General features: G+C 35.5%; 1 protein-coding gene across 2 annotated transcripts in view; it reads left to right on the forward strand.

Annotated features, from left to right (window-relative positions):
• Window positions 1–17,289, forward strand: part of LOC107227612 (complexin) — a 240,926-nt gene that overhangs the window by 71,963 nt on the left and 151,674 nt on the right. For both annotated transcript variants that reach the window (XM_046735663.1, XM_046735662.1), the window contains exon 2: window positions 15,660–15,841. In XM_046735663.1, coding sequence (XP_046591619.1) covers window positions 15,787–15,841 — 55 coding nt within the window. In that variant the 5' untranslated portion in view covers window positions 15,660–15,786. The remainder of the gene's footprint in view (window positions 1–15,659; window positions 15,842–17,289) is intronic.

A 17,289-nucleotide genomic window follows, 5' to 3' on the forward strand; every position in this document is an offset into this window, starting at 1 on the left:
CAACAAATAAAAGTAGGAATGGAAAAGAAAAGAAAGAAATAATAATAATAGATGGGAACAAATCGAACTGAAACTCGATGTTGCGACGTCGATTCGTTTTGATAAATAGTTGTGATGAATTTTTTTTTTTTTTTTTTTGTTTCTACAAATTGAGATTTCAGCTGGGACGAGTGAAATAAAAATTATCGTACCATGGGAAAATAAATTGCCAACGTAATCATTGTTGAATAATTTGATTTTCATCTCGTTTCCATTCTCGATTTTTTTTCACCGTACGCGGGAGAATATTTTTTGCGAAATTTTTTCCATCTCACCAACGTACAGGTACGTAAGTATCCGATGGTATCTACGCGACGTTTGCATCGGTTGGATGTAAAATGGAATGAAACAAGGTGGCGGAGTGGTTAAAAGCTTCTCGACGTTGCGGGTCGGGAGTTTTAAACAGGGGTTGACCTCCTGCCGCGATGCCGGGGTAACGGGAACACCGACGTTGAGGGATTTTCCGATAGACGGGAACATCGTCTGCACGAACGGATAGATGGGTGGATGGATGGATGGATGGATGGATGGATGGATGGACGGACGGACGGACGGATGTGCCTTCGTGTAAAAGTATATACGGTCTGTACGTATTATACGAGTCGCGGTACGTACGTAACGTACGTGCGATTTTAGATATTTTTATGGTATTAGGGAAAATTCATCCGTTGAATAATTATTATCGAACTGCAAGGGGGAAGCTGCAAGGTCAAGTTAAAATGTAGACAGATCACAAATACGAAAAGGTTGTCTTGTCGAGAAGAATAAAAATTGATGATGTGAAAACGTACGTATAAAGTTATACCGAGTTTTATTTTATTTTTTTTTTTTGATTTTGGATAAAATTACGAAGAGAAAAATATCGAATCGCGAGAATACCGAAGAGTCGAAACGTCGACTTTTCAAACGTCAGGCTCTTGCCTTTTTCGAAAATCTACAAATCCGAATTTGTCAACAACGACCGACCGAAGATTAGAAAGGTAAGAATCCCGGAAGCCAATAAGACGGAACGGACAAAATACCGAAAGGTTGCAGGACTTTGGAAACACGTTTATTCCCTCAAACGCGACGCGACGATTTGCAGCCAACGGATGACGCGTTACGCTTGCGAAGCGAGACGAGAAAGCTGACGTGAACGTGGAACGCGATTCGACGTGACAATGTCGCGGATAAGTTGAACGCACGGGGAAAAAGATGCGCCGCTTAAATGTTATTAAAGACACGTTGCCGGTTCCTTTGCCTTCTTTTCTTCTTCGGCGAGACTCGATAAGACTGGCGTCGAGTTGACGAATTTCACAAATTCCGAATTCTCGGGAGATTCGCTATTTCGGCCTTTCGCATTTTGCGGCTCGAGGTTTTGCTCCTTCGGAACTTTCATTTCCGACAGATAGTTTTTTTCATTTTTTTCACCGTTCCGAGTATCAGCCGCTCTCAATTTTCAATTTGGTAACGTTCGTTTTTCCGTATCTCCACGTTCCGCGCTTTGTTCATTCGGAATGCCGGCTGTTCTGAAAATACTTTATCGGATAAGACAGAGTCTGGTCCGGGTGACTTATCGAAACTCCCACTTCCGGTAGATTGATCATTCGTCGACTTTCTGGTATTTCAGGATTTCCCCCCTCACCCTAGACATGTTCGCGACAGACCGTATATTACAGACGTACAACGGGAGGCACGGAGATCCAGTTTCCCTCGGTTTGATTCAATTACGTCAAAGCCTTCGTCAAGGCTGATCAAGATCGTGGCTGACGATGAGGCGAGGCGTCTTACTTGCTTGTAACTCGTCTGCTGAAATCTTAGATATTCGAGTGTGGTGGGGGTGGTAAAATCGAGTTTGCAAAATCAGAGATCCCTGTTACGCCTAAGCGTGGTGTGCGTCATCAGTTGCATTGAAACATCGACAAATGTGCTAACGAAGCTGTGAAAAGCGACAACCCCGGTGCTTTTCATTGAAGAGAGAAAAATTATTCGATACATCGACACCGTGTTTTTCTTTCTTTTTTTTTTTCTTTTTTTTTTTTTATGAATTCTTCAGCTCCTGTTTGTCGCGAAAAAAAAAAAAAAAAAAAAAAGAAAAAAAAATTAGGGAGATAATGAGGAAAAGTCCAAGATTGAGAAATAATGAAATTCGAAATTTCTTGACCATAATTTAGTTAGGGGATGAAAATAATTATATCCATGAGTTGAATCGCAGCGTAGAAACATTTAACAAACAGAATGGCAAGGATTTTTCAATTTTAATCGGTAACTTTCATTTACCTTTTTTCCATCTTTTTTTCTTATCTCTTTCAGTCTTATCGCGCCAGGGTAGAGATTGATTTGAAAAAAAAAAGTGAAGAAAAAAAATAAAAATTCCATCGAACGAAATTTTGGTTTTACACTTTTTGAAATTGACTAATTATGACGATACCTGATGAGTAAAAAATTTTTATTTGATCTTTGATCCTCAGATATGTTGCAACTAACGGAGAATCGAGTAATTAAAAAATTACCCGAGAGCGACGATCGTGAAGAATTTGTCCCATTAAAAAAAAAATAAAAATATGCTCAAATGTATCGAAAACTAAGCATTAAATTGAAAAATGTTTCGGACAAAAGTTGTTTCACGTAAACGGAGACATCGGATGAGTATCTTAATTTTTGCGTCCGGGGCCTCTGCTTCAAACATTTTCGTCTTCAAACAGGCCCAAAACATTATACAAATTTTTCTCGTAAAGAAAGTGGCGATACGTCAATTTTTGCCAAGAATTAAAAAAATGAGAACTTCGGTTCTCTACGATGAACAGAACTCACCGCACCGTTGCTCGTCGTTTTTTCTTTTTCTTTTTTCACAAAGAGAGGAAAAATGGAACGAAAGAAGAGAATGAAAAGGAAGACGGGGGAAAAAAAACAAAACGAAAATATCACCTACCCCCGCATGTATTCCCAGGGGTTTTTGGTTATCGCGGGATCCTAGCTTCGGTCTCCCGGGGACTTTACAACGGACAAAGGGATCCCATCGCGAAGAACAAAGTATTTCTCTCTCTCTCTCTCTCTCTCTCTTTCTCTCTCGCTTTCTTTCTTTCTTCTCGATTAGCAAAAGCAGGCGCCAAAAAATGAAAAAATGAAACGAACCGAACGAAGGAAAAACTAAAGAAAAAACAAAAGAAAATGAAAAAAAAACTAGCTACAAATGTATGGTCCAGTGATTAAGTTTCGTTTGTAGAACTACGGTGAAATTTTTTTTCGAATCTTTTTCTTCTTTGTCCTCCGAGAATCAACGTACGAAGAATTTCTGGAAAAAAAAAAACAAAAAACAACATTTCTTCAACTCTGTTATTTTTTTTTGTTTTTTTTTTTTTATAAGAACGAATACAGTAATTACCGTTGTATTGTAAGATTCAAAAAAAAAAAATATACAACACATATGCATAAATTCTGTACATGATTGTATTACGACGAAGTATAACTGTAATATTTAAAAAAAAATTACATCTCGCAGTTTTTTTTTTTACAGAATCTTTTAACTTACGGGATTGGATCAGAAAATAAGGAGAGAGTGTGGGTGAAAAAAAAAAAAAAATACCAACAACAATAATGATAATAACTGAGAAAAAGAATGATTAATTATTTCGCTCGTGGAATTTGTCTTTAAATCAGCCGCAAACGCGAATTCTTGACAAGTTATTCAAAACTTTGTATATGTATAACCTGTATGTATACATGTGTATATATTATATATCGTCTATGTAAAATTGTATAACTTATATACACGTGTACGTATCTTCGGAGAAGAGATACGAGAGTAGATTCAAACACGGCGGGAGGGTGAACTAATTTATACCGCTACTCGAGATAATTAAAAACTCATCTCATCTTCAGACTTTAAACTCCGGTTCAGTGAGTGATTCGTGTAGACGACTCGCTGCGCCGCGTCTCGACTAACCCCGACTTTTTCACTTGGGTTCGGATGAATATTGTACGAATTAACCCGTTTGTACTTTAAAATTGAAACGTCCGGTCAATGTGCCGTTGTTCGAGGGAAGAAATACTTTTCGGAGGATCTTGAGAGGTTTTGGACTTGTTTTTGAAATTTAGTTTTGTTATTTTTCTTTTTTTAATTTCAGGTTTTTCGTCGCAACGTGAGAATAATTGTAGAAAATTAATGGCGGCGTACTGATTTTTTAGAAGAAAATTTTACCCCTATATTTCGTATGATTGACAATTACTTGACTATATGCGGTATTTATATTGTGAAAATTGTAAAAAACTAAAATCTGCGTCGAAATTGAGAGTGACGGTACGAGAAGAGGGCAATGTTTTTTTTTTTGGATTATTTCTGATCTAGATTTTTTATGTTCCGTTTTTTGTTTCTGTCTTCTTCGGATAAGAATATAAATAGATTTTTGATACATGATAATTTTAATTGCGTATCGAATGCAACCGTTTTGTTGCGTTGTTAGTATTTTATTCGGAGTGGCTTTTACGAATTCAAAGAGTCGATATTGAATTTACGGACGAAATTTTTATCACGGTAATAATGAAATTAAAGTTTTTGTATTGAGAGGTTTTTTTTATTTTTTTTTATTTTTTTATCTCATCGATACGATAAATGAATTTTTACAAGCTTGCGTGGGAAAAATTTTACGATTCTTCATTTTTAAATCGAAGCAGATTGAGGATATTTACCTTGTTTTCTTGTCAAAAAATTGAGACACGATAATACGTGCTGTGAAGTAAAATTTAACGAGTTTTCTAAAATATTCGACGGATGGTAACGTTGAAGAAAAAATCGTGTAAATTTTTTCGATATCGTTTTATCGAAAGATTTCGATTAATCTGAGCGTACAGTTAATGGGTGAGAATTTTGTAAGCTAACGCATCAGTTAACATCGAAGTAAGAACAATTGAGCGAAGAAATCTGGAATGAAATTGGAAACAAATTTTCACAGATACCTTTATTCACTTTCCCCTGTAACGTACGAAAAATTTATCGCGATACGCGTGTCACCGTTTTTCGATTATTTTTCTCATCGTCAAATCCGTTCAGCGAAATTGTGTGTATAATAATGTCACGTGTATTGTATTACGTAGATATTAAATACGACGGAAATTGATTACCGATAGTAATACCGGTTAATACGATTCGGGGCTCTGCGGTTCCAGTATTACAATAATAATATCACGAGGTATACGACGTACGTCCGTGTATGTATGTATTTATGTATGTAACGCAGAGGTTGGGAATCTGGTTTCGTTCCTTTATATATACCCGATTCCGGCGTATACATAAAAATTTTATACCCACCGCGGAGCTGATCGGCTACATTTTCTTGGAGGAAAAGTTTACACGGACCGTTTTTATTTACCATTATTTACGTAGGAGGCAACCGATTTAGATGTATGTATAGTATGCGTTAGAATGCCTAAGAGAAAAAAAAAGAAATGAAACCTTTTTTTTTTCGACCTTCCACTTCGCGAAACCATAGTTTATAACGTAATATTAAACCTCGTGAAAGGAAATCGCTGTGCGGTTTTTTTCACCGGTGCGGCATCGAGTTTTTGTATTCGCCATTTGACGAACACGTAGGAAATCCAATTTTAACGGTTGGAGGGAGATAATAATTCTTCTATACAACGGACGGAAGTCCGCGTGGTAGAAAATTTTTCGTACCGCACGATCTTCGAGATATTCGAGATTGCGTAAAACGTGATTTTTCGCCTTTTCGAAAACTCTCCGTTGACTGTGCGCGATATATATTTCCGAAAGAATATAATTTTTTTTTTTTATTCACCCCTCTTGTCAATTATTAATGATGTTACATGCATGTGTTGTACTGTATTATATACTCGATATATTTTCAGCGCTGAAAGTTATCAGCCAATTGTAAAGTATGTACGAATTATTTCTCAATCTTACTGTTCTTATACTTGGTTCTTGTCAATTTTCTCAATTCTTGTCGTCTGGGGTTGAATTTTTAGTCTCTTAACCAATTGCTTCCGTAGCAATGTATTATAACATATTGTTGAATTCTGACGTAAAGCGGAATTAAATTTATAACGAATATTAGTCAAAACTATAACAATATACATACGTATCATTTTCTGAATGGAATTTGAAAATTAGAATAATGATAATGGTAACAATAATATTAATAATAAGGAGAAGAAAAGACGTCGTAATTACGAGGCTGAGATTTTGCAGTTTCAATTTTAATGCAAAGAGGATTAGGATTAATCGAGGTATACTGGTACCTAGTCTTTTTTGCCGTTTAATTAATTTCGAATCGTCACGTACATTGTACCAATTAATATTTTCGATAAGAAAGTTTTCTGTTTTTTTTTTTTTTTTCTTTTTTTCTTCACGACTCAGCAAATCAACGGATAATACATTTTCCATATTATTATTACATTGTCAAAGCGAATCTGAGAAGATGAAAAAAAAAAAAGCATAGAAGAAGAAGAATTCTTATCACACGTTGGGGAAATCTTCGCACACTGTATATTGGCCCGGGTGGTTTTTTTCATCTACATATTATATCGCAGGCATCAATGGCTCTTTGAGAATCAAGTTGTGTGCAAAACGAGGTGGAGATTTGTCGATTCATTGATACAGAATCGTTGAAATACTTGTCACACCGCTATGCCTGTTTTAATAATGGAATGAAAAAAAAAAACAAAAAAAAAAAAAAGTAAGAAACGCGCGGTAAAAACATATCTGGATAATTGTAAAGAATTTATTTCACGTGTTTGAAATGTTGTTCGAGATCAACGTCGTGTGTCGTAGGATGAAGTGAAGTGAAAAAAAAAAAAAAATATGAAATGAAATGTAAAAAATGTACATTAAAAATGTACGCGAACGAAAGGATCCAGGAGTATCCAAAAAAAGAAAAAGAAAAGGAAAAGTTTAACTATAAAAATATACAGGCAAAACTTTTTATTACGATCCAGCGTTCGAAATTTGAATACCCCGAACGTCAAAAGTTTTGGGTACAAACGCGTTCTTCCTCGTTTTAATAATATATGCAATATGTATGGCGTATACATATGTATATAAGTTACATACCTACACGTACATAATATACATATATATGTACATTGTAGCAGACCCTGCGCGTCGACGCGTATAATTCAACAATTGCGAAAATCTGCGAACCATGAGAAAAGCTCAGCAAAAAAAAAAAATCTCGATCCATCTTTCCTCAAGATGAAAAGAGAAACAAGAAAAAAAAAAGACCCAAAACGAAGGAGATGAAGATAACAAATCGCTTCAATGCTCATTGATCCGAAGAAAATAACGACGGTTAGAAAATTGAAATATAAATTAGGGGTTGATTCGTTAATTTTAACCCTTGTTTTACAGCCTGGGGTATAAACGAACCTTCGCCTTTTCTTTTTTAATTGATGTTTTGTTATATAGGCTGCATGGTTTCGAAAAGTAACCTTTCAAGAACTTCGAAAACAAATTTGAAACGAAAATACTTGACAGTTTATTTTTCACAACAATTTTTGTCGCTGGGGTACAGATGACCCCAGGGTGTCAAGTACGTGATTATACAGAATTGTACACGAACAAGGGTTAAAGTTGACAAATAAAAAATTTTCACTTGGCAATATATTCAACGCGAAGTACACTTGAATGAAATTTGTAATTTTCTTTTCGACAAGTTTTTAATTGTCGTTTCACAAAATCGGCAAAAAACGGTTTACCTATTTTCTTGCTTTTCTTTGTTGTTTTTTTTATTTTCGTCTTCTTCTTCTACCGTTTTCTCAAACAAACGAGTAAAAATTTGTATTGTAAAACGTACGTGTATCGAGAACATATCGAGATTAGATCGCGGTTGAAATTGACGATTTTATTTTATCGCTGCTTTTCAACGAGACTTTCTTCCGAATAGCCTTATTTCTCGAGTTCCATGGGGCGGTGCATTGTTTACGACCACGACAATACTACAATTCTATAACCATAGTACTACTTCAGTATTATATCGCAGACGAATGAATCTGCCCTGGCTGGAAGGCAGCGTTCATTTATCATTCGAGATAATGCCGTTAAAGCTGTACCAGCCTGCAATCGCGTTGTAAATGTCAGCCGCTGTGTTTCGTATCTCTGCCTGGATATATAATCACGTATACATATATATATATATATATATATATATATATATACAGGTATATAATATAGGTATGTACAATACAAATTATATACGTACAGCGAGAAATGCATTATGCATTATGTACAAAGCACCTTTATTATAAATATGCAAACGCAGCCAATTAGTATCGATATTCGAAAGTGGAGAGAAGCAAGAAATTTACGAAATTGTTAAAAACGATGAAGGGGTTTTTTTTTTACATTTCCGCAACATTTTTTTACATCTGTTGCTGGTCAAACTAACGAAATTTTTGTTTCCGTCCTTTGTCCGAATGATGTTAAAAAACGAAGACGAGAAAGAAAAAAAAAAGAAAAAAAAAAAAACAAATGATCATCGATCTGTTCAATGCTTTGCGGAAATTCTTAACACGTTGAGAAAGGAAAATTCGTTTGTTTTTTTTGTCAAATTCAAAGATAGGAGAATGAAAAGGTGAGACCTCGAACTTCTCGTTTTCACGCTGCAGGTTTCAAAGTTCACAGAACACAAACTGTTAATAACCTAGAAACTGAGATTCCTGATTAACGATTCAAAAGCTTTCGTGTATCATATTACGTGAAAAGATGAAAATTTTTTAATTTTTTTTTTTTAACCACTACAGTTAATTCGACAATACAAATTTCAAACGTCTGAACTTGGATTCGTTATCGGTAAGCCAAAAAACTTGAGCCTAGTAATTTCAACTAAAGTCATTGAAATGATTCCACAAACTTTTTTCATTTTCGGGGTGATTGCACCAATTAGAAAAAAAAAAAAAAATTGAAAGCACAATTTTTACGTATATTGTATAAAGCAGCGAGCAAGCTGCAGCATTGTTATGGATTATATCGTTTTCGTTAAAGCTGCGCTTTCGGATGAGCGAACTTTCCGGCGGAAACTTGAGATCCGTGCTCTTTAAAGGGCCGATCAACTTCCGACCGACAAATTTTCTGATTTCCGGACAAAGCTACGTAGGGTGAGCTTTCGGTGCGGTCAGCCGATTAATCTCTTCGCACGATCCATCAGGAAACTGTCATTAACTCGGGAACCGGAAAGAAAAAAAAGTCAAAGTAAAGAAACGAGAAGAGAAAAAGAGATACAAAAATAATTTCAATAATAATAATGAAAATTCGCTTACTTAGAATGTAAATTTGATACAAAATCTAAATTTTTTTGGTTAAATCTTGATCGAAAAATAAATGTGCACTTCAAATCTTGAATCGATTCGAAATTGTGACGATTTAAAATGAGGATTTTCAAAAGCACGCCGTTTCGCTTTGAGTTTATTTCCCATTTGTCTTTAAATTGGAAAATTAAAAAAACAAATTTTCCTGTTTGTGAATAGCTTGACTTTTGAATTATCTAAATACTAATTCTTGTAGGAAATTTGACTCTACGTAGACAAAGTACTGTGATAAAAATTTTCCAACTCTTGTTCGAATGAAGAAAAATTATTTATTCTTCTTACCGCACACCCTAATATATCCATACATGTTTATACTAAACGATCATAATTAATTACGTCCCCAGATGTGAAAATATACTTTAAGATACTCGTTGTTTATTACGCACGTACGCATCAAGCGTGCGTATACAGGTATGTAATAAAAGATTCCTCGGAGTCCCGTAAATTAAGCGGAGGAAAAAGGGAACTCGTGCGGTGTTGGATAATTAAATTAACCACCGGAAATACACTGAGCTCAATTTACCTTTTCATTAAATTTTTAGGAATGAATGCGTGTATCCACGAATGAAGCGGTCTGGAATTTCACTATGGTAGAAAGAAGAAAAAAAACACAGACGGAACCAAAACTTGGCGAAATTTGACATCCGTTTGGACAGTTGAAATTCAGAACCAAGCAAATACAAGAAAGTGTATAATTACAGTGAATTTGTTTATGAATTCAAACTTTTTGTCCGATCGGTGCGAATTTTCTATAGTTCCAATTTTTTTTTTTTTGCTCTGTTTTGCTTTTGTTTTTATTTACGTATACAGAATAGTTCAACAAGAATCCAATGAGTTTAATTTATTCGTATTCGTGTAACGATTATGATTGATATATTTCGATTTAAATGAGCGTTACGAATATTGATTTTAATTTTTATTTTTTTCCCACGTGAGAATGGTTGAAAAAAAATAAAAATTAAAAACAATACACGTATGAATTTGTGAGAAAAATTGTTGGAGAAAGATTTGAAAAGTTGTTTCGCAAGAAATGGAGAAGAAGAAAAGAAATTTGCGAAGTTCTATCCATGTGTATATATATATATGGTCACGAAATTATTATCTATATATTATATAGACATTGACGCGAATTCGAGGGGGAAAAAACTTGTGCGAAAGTGGGTCAAGAAAATAAAAAAAAAAAAAAAAAAAAACAAAAGAAAATTTGTAGACAGAGAAAGAAAACTAGATGGAAATAAAAAACTGGGTTTTGGAAGAGAGTGCGAGTGAGAGAGTGAGAGAGGGAAAAGAATGAGAATGAGAAAAAGAAAACAAAGAAATTGCGGAGGGAACGCGGGACGGAACAAAAAATATCTTCACGTTAAAAAGAATAGAGCAAAGATTTTTCGCGTGTTTAGTTGCGGCTTATGCAAACTAAAACCGAATTTAAAATCAGGATTCTTCTACTTCAGCTAGCAAATCCGTGCAGTTCGAGTCCTGTAGGATCAAGAAGCGCGGGAATTTAACTTCTGGTTCAGCCTGCAGAGTTGAATCGAGTCTGCTCTCCTTCTCTCTTTCTCTCTCTCTCTCTCTTTCTCTTTTTCCCTCCCTTTTTCAATAGTTGAAAAATTTTCAAGGAGTTCCGACTTTCAAGCTCATCTGCTGTTTGCTAACGCCTAAACACACACGTACTTTTTTCCCCCTTTTCTTCGTTTTTTGCTTCTTTTTTTCCCTCTCTCGCCCGTCTAGCTTCGGGGCCGAGTTTTCCCATCGATTTAGCAATTTTTCTGAGCTTTACTTTCTTCCTCTCTTCCTTCGTTCCTTCACTTTTTGCCTCGTCAGGCTTTATTAATTTTTATCAAATTTGCAAAAACTTGGGATCGGTGTTTTTTCTGCGCGAATAACGACGAGAAAACGGAGAATTAGGGAAAAGAGAAACACTGAGAATCGGTGGAAAGGATGACTGCGATTCTGTTGACTTCAAGATGAAAAGTGAGGAAATGAAAGAGAAAAAAAAAATTGGAACAACTTGAAAATCTTTGAAGACTTGTGCGATCCAAATATAATATACCTGCAGTTAATTAATAAACTACGCGATTCTGCATAAGGTTTATAATTCTCAGCTGTTGACTAAATTTGAAACAAAAACAAAAACGAAAAAAAAAACACGTAGCTTATTTCGTCTCATTTTTTTTTTTTTTAATTGAACGGTTTAGCAGATACATGATGTACCTACATGGTATACTTATGTATAAAAATACTTAAGATGCGAAAGTCGTTTTTTTTTCTTTGTTTTTTAAACCAGACGAGTGGTATCCTTGTACTTCACTACAATAAGCGGGCGCTACGTGCCTTTTTATGATTTTTATTATTAGCGCAAAGAAGAGAGAGAGAGAGAGATGGAGAGAGAGAGTGAAAAGAGGAAAAGTAAGGGATGAAAATCAGCCAAGTGGGCAACGATTCGTCGATGAACTGATTTCGCGTACCTTGCGTTTCAATTATCACGATGATGATGATAATAATAATAATAATAACAACAACAACAACAATGATATTAATAACTGCTTTTATCTGTGCAAGCGCCGTTTTTTTTTTAATAACATGAAAGCTAAAATCTCATTTACAAATCTCGATGGAGTAAATCAGTTTATTAAATTGGTTATAGAAATTTGACCATATGTTTTATGATATGAAGGAAAAATTTTTAACATCAATTGTAGAAGGTTTATTGATAATAATTCTTGGAGAAAAAATGGTTTCATTTTTGAATAAAATTAAATGAATATATTTACATTTTGAGGATTTTTTTTTTTTTCGCAAGCAGACGAATTTCTCGAGAGTTTTGGAATTTTAATCAAAACAATTATACAATTTGATGTTTTTTTTTGTTTATTTATTTGTTGATTTTTTTTTGTTTGCCTCTCCACTCAAGAAACAAATCATTGCAAATAGAACTAGAGGTTGAACGGTGTAAATTGCGTAACTGCTGCGTGAAAATTCTGACGTATTCAGGTGAGCGTGAGATTCCCAAGCTCTCCGCATACTCATATTTATATCAATATTTGTTACGTATACGTTTTTGCTAGAAAATCTCTCCTCCGGATTATATCCCGTTTCCGGAGGGTTTCGGGTTACCTTTCTACCCACTTCTCGACGGGTAATTCTATCCCGTTGTGCCAGCTATGCAACTCGTGTATACATATATATGTATACAACGTACAGAGGGTTAGGCGAGGGTTGTCTTCTTGTGTAACGAAATCTTACACCCCATTTTACACACCTTGCGAAAGCTTGATAAACCTGAATTAGATTTATATACGTTATATATATATATATATATAAAAGGTATCGTGTCGCGTACACTGAGAAAAATTTTATTCCTTACAGTAACTAGAAAAATTGAGTAAAACGGGTGTCGTTGAAAAAAAAAAAAAAACCGTTTGAGTATTGTTGGAATTACGAAAAACGAGGCACGCAAAACCATTTTGCGCTATCGTCGATCCTTTTTTGATTATTGCTACGCAAAAATCAGTTTCCGAGGTTTGCTCTACTTTTTTTTAGTTAAACAAGGCTTCAACGTCGACTCGGTTTTTTAGCGTTATTTTTATTGTCAAAATTGCGATTTGGAGATATGTATTAATTTTTTTTACAAAATCAGATTATTTTACAAGTTTCAAAATATTTTATCATCGTTGTCTGTTCAACGAACGATCGATTTGAAACAATTGCGTTGGGTTGACGATACAATAAACGAAATATTAAGAAAAAATAATCACAATTACGAAGCATCCATCCAACACCGAGTATTAGGCGAAATTCATAATTTACATTTTCGTTGTTGATTCTCATTTTCATTTTCGCCTTTTTTCCTTTATGTTCCCGTCGTGTTTCGGTCAACAGAAACCGAACTCGACGTATTTTTAAATTTCATACGCAGAAGGGATGAGTGAAATTATCTTTCTTTTTTTTTATCCCCCGGCAGCTTTGTCTCCCCTCTCTCTCTCTCTCTCCCCCCGGTATAAAGTATACAATGTCCATATTATGTCTATGTGGATATATATTATGTATATATGTCGAGAGAGAGAGAGAGAGAGAAAAGAGCGTTTACCCAAGATGTTTACGAAGCAATCGAGCCATCCTGTTAATTAATTTACTCAATATTCAAACCATGTACTCTTGTCTTTACGTACGTATACATTATGTTCACGGACACTTGTGTATCAAGCATATATATATACATATATATATATATATATATATAAATAAGATACATTATACGTATAACCCTGTTGTGAAATTAATTCATCCTGTTTGCGTGTGTAATTATTACGAGGTGAAAGCATTTCGAGCAGCAGAAAAAGGCAGCGCGTGAGGGTGAATTCGAATTCATTTTAATCGCTCCGCACTACTTCCGGTCAGAACAAAAAGAAATCCTTCACTAATCTTTAAGAAAGAAGCGGTTCTTCTTCTTTTTTTTCTATTTTTTTTTTATGTTCTCGATGTTTAAAAAGGCAGTAAATTTTACCGTGCATATATTTACCGTTAGTCGATGTATTAAAATGATTTTGAAAAGTAATTAGTTTTTTGTTCCCGTTTACTCTTGGCTTTCCGATCGTGTAAAAGTGTCGAAAGGTTTGAGCAATAATCGAAGTAATATTGATTAAAAAAAAAAAAAAAATATTATAATCGAGAATTACAGTTCGAAAGGTAAATTAATCGCAAACTGGGTTGAGTTGGAGTTTAACGAACGATTATATCACTTTGAAAAAACTTGAAAATGGAATACCTGAAGAATTGTGAAAAAAAAAAAAAAAATCTGTACATTTGATCGTCGTATTTGAGGAAATTTGGAAAACTTGTTTGTTTGTTTATTTCGTGTACGATATAGCCTTATTTTACCATCGCCGCAATTTATGTACCTATGTCTAATATCGTTGCATAATAAAAAGAATATTCTCTCTCTCTCTCTCTCTCTTTCTCGCTCTCTCGCTCTCTCACTCTCACTCTCTGTTTTCATTCCAATCGGAAGTATGCGCGGAGCGAAAACACCGAAGGTTGTGCAGTGTTTTCCACGAGGTTAGCGAGGCGCCCAGACGTCGCGACGCCCGATTTCTGCAGAACTGCCCGGCGTCGTCGCGTCGCGTCTCCTTCATGTGGCGTCGGTATCGCTTTACCGTCTTTCGCCAGCTTCCATTTTCCACACACACACACACACGTGTCTACTTTATTATTTATTCTCTTCATTCTTTGTACATACACAATTAGACGTTCTCTTTTCTTCTTTGTTGTTTTTCTTCTTAACGATATTCAATCCGCAGCGGTCGCATTTTTTAGTTTGATTTGTTTTTTTTTTCCAAATCCCCTTCGCGCTTGAAAATAATGTTTGTGTTTTCCGTAGGAAGCTAACAAACTAATCATAGAGAATGGATTTATTGAATCTACCAAATTATGCGTGCCGAACAAATATTGCGAATGAAGTGTTTTTTTTTTTTTTACCATTTCCAATTCGAAGGAACGTTACGCGTATTAATAAAAAAGTGACGGGGGAAATATTTTGTGTCGTCGAGTGAAACGAAGTTTATTTGAATTAATCTCAAATTTCTTGTACAATTTTTTTCTTCTTATCAGCGCAACCGGCGCTACGAATAAATTCTCCACGTCTTTTTTCGGTTTGAAACAAAAAAAAGCTCCGATCAATTCATTTGTCTGTTCCTGTTAGCTGTTCCCTGTTTCGGTAACGGTTGGTTTTTTTGTCGTCGGGTGAATTTGTCGCAACTGTTGTACAAAGATAGAATTTCTGCAAGGTGTAACTTGAATTTTTTCTTTTGTCGCAGAATTCATCAATTCACACGCATCGTGAAATTTTTGACAAAGGATTTTCTTGACGCTATACAGCAAACTTTTATATCATTGTATGATAAAGTTATCTTATGTCTAACTGCGATTGTACATTATGCGAATGTTAAAACATTATATATATGTATATATATATATATGTATGCGTGTATTATCCGCAAATTCAGCAGCATGTCGGGATTATAGTGACGTACGGAAGAGTGAGATGGTTGAAATTCTTCTTTCTTAATGAGCTTTTTTTTTTACATCCTCCCTCGCTAACTTTCGAACCCCGCAAATACCTGCCGACTTCTTAACGAATATATCCGCGATGCTGGTGTAAGGGAGAAGAAAATACGGGGGAGTTATTAGCCGCTGAGACCAAAGGGGACGAGGGATGGGGGGGATCGATATTATCCAGCATCCGACTCATAAGACCCGCTCGCCACAGTAGCTCTTCTTTCCTCCTGGGAACTATACTATAAGAAACCCTTTTTCTCTTCTTACAGTACGCAGGGCTTAGAGGGCTAAGACAGCAGCGCGGAAGAGCAAAGAAGAAGTAGAAGAAGAAGAAGAAGAAGAAGAGAGGGAAGGAAAAGGAAAAGAATCTAAGGAAGCGGATAAAAGTTATTCAAGATGGCGGCGTTCGTGGCCAAGCAGATGGTCGGCAACAAGCTCAACGCTGTCAAAGGTCAGTCATTACAATGTGTAATTTTATTCATCATCTTTCCCGTTATTTCCACTTGTGTCTGTGCGTGTGTTCTTCTTGCTCTCGGAATAGAGTATATCAGAATTTATGATTGTGTTTTTTTTTTCTCTCCCTTTTCTTCGCGACACAAGGAAACAATTCATGTGATAATCGAGACCGAGAAGAACCGATTTTTCTACAACGAATGAATTACGAATCAATGGAACCGGACGAACGGAGCTTGTTGATTTGATCGCGTGAATTGTCGCGGGTTCGTACATGTTTTGTACAGTGTTTCGAGACTGCGATATGACGTGGCGAAAATTTATAGACGGGTTAATCCGCAATGCTGTACGTACGGCGGTTAAATACATAATACCCTCGTCGGTATATATGTGCTATGTAATGTGATTCGGACGAAGTGGAAACTTTGTCTCAAAGTTTGCACAGATTAATTGGTATCTGGGTAACATTGTGTAACGTGGGTATTTAAGTTTCCGGACGAATGTATGTACGTATATGCATATGCCTATAAATCGTGCTAACAAACGTGCGATTTGTATGATCCAAGTTATTTCCTCCAACAATGAATCGAATCATCTAGAACGCGAACGGTGGATGAGTCATCGTTGAAACGTTATTTTTTCTCACACGAGAGATGATTGAAAATGTAATATTTGATGAGTATTTTTTTCTTTCGTATTTTTGATTTTTTTGATTTTTTCTTTTTTTCTTTGTTCGCGGATTCGTACGTACGTAATTATAGAAGAGAGAGGAATCAATGAACGAAGATCGTCTCGTAACGCGTTTCAGATTAATTTATTTCACGAAAGTTGTAGATTTTTAATTTTTTCCGTGGTGTTTTATTTTTTTTCTAATGATGCGGATTACAACTGTTATCTTTGTCGAACAGTAGGTTTGCAGAACAGGCTCTTAAACAGATTCCCTTACCGACATTGTTACCGACGCTTAACCAAGACGCAAACCATTTTCTGAAATTTTCTTGGGGTGGGGATATTCTCACTTGACCGAGTGTCGGTAACAATGTTGTTGTAGGAATCTATCTCCAGTATCGTCCGTGTACATATACTTTGAATCGTTGCTACGGCGGAGAAAAAAAAAAGATTGAAAAATTGTTAAACAGAAGTAATCGTTTCGTTTTGTAAAATTACAATTCGTAGTTAAAGATAAAATTGAATATTCCGCAGAGAATTCGAATCAAAGATCGATTGTATAGAGAAAAAAAAAGAAGATAAAACGCAAAACGTTGGCGATCTTCGGAAATTCTCTACGCGCATAATTTCCCCCATTCACCCCCCCACCGTATCGTTGACGAAAAATCTCCACGCAGACGGACCCGAGTTGCGGGTCCAGCATTGGAGGGTGGATTCGGCGTCGCCCTGCCATGCCAGTTATCGCCGTAAATTTGGGTATATTTTCATGATGCGGCT

Source organism: Neodiprion lecontei, chromosome 3 (assembly GCF_021901455.1).
Source record: "Neodiprion lecontei isolate iyNeoLeco1 chromosome 3, iyNeoLeco1.1, whole genome shotgun sequence".
Classification (NCBI taxonomy): domain Eukaryota; kingdom Metazoa; phylum Arthropoda; class Insecta; order Hymenoptera; family Diprionidae; genus Neodiprion; species Neodiprion lecontei.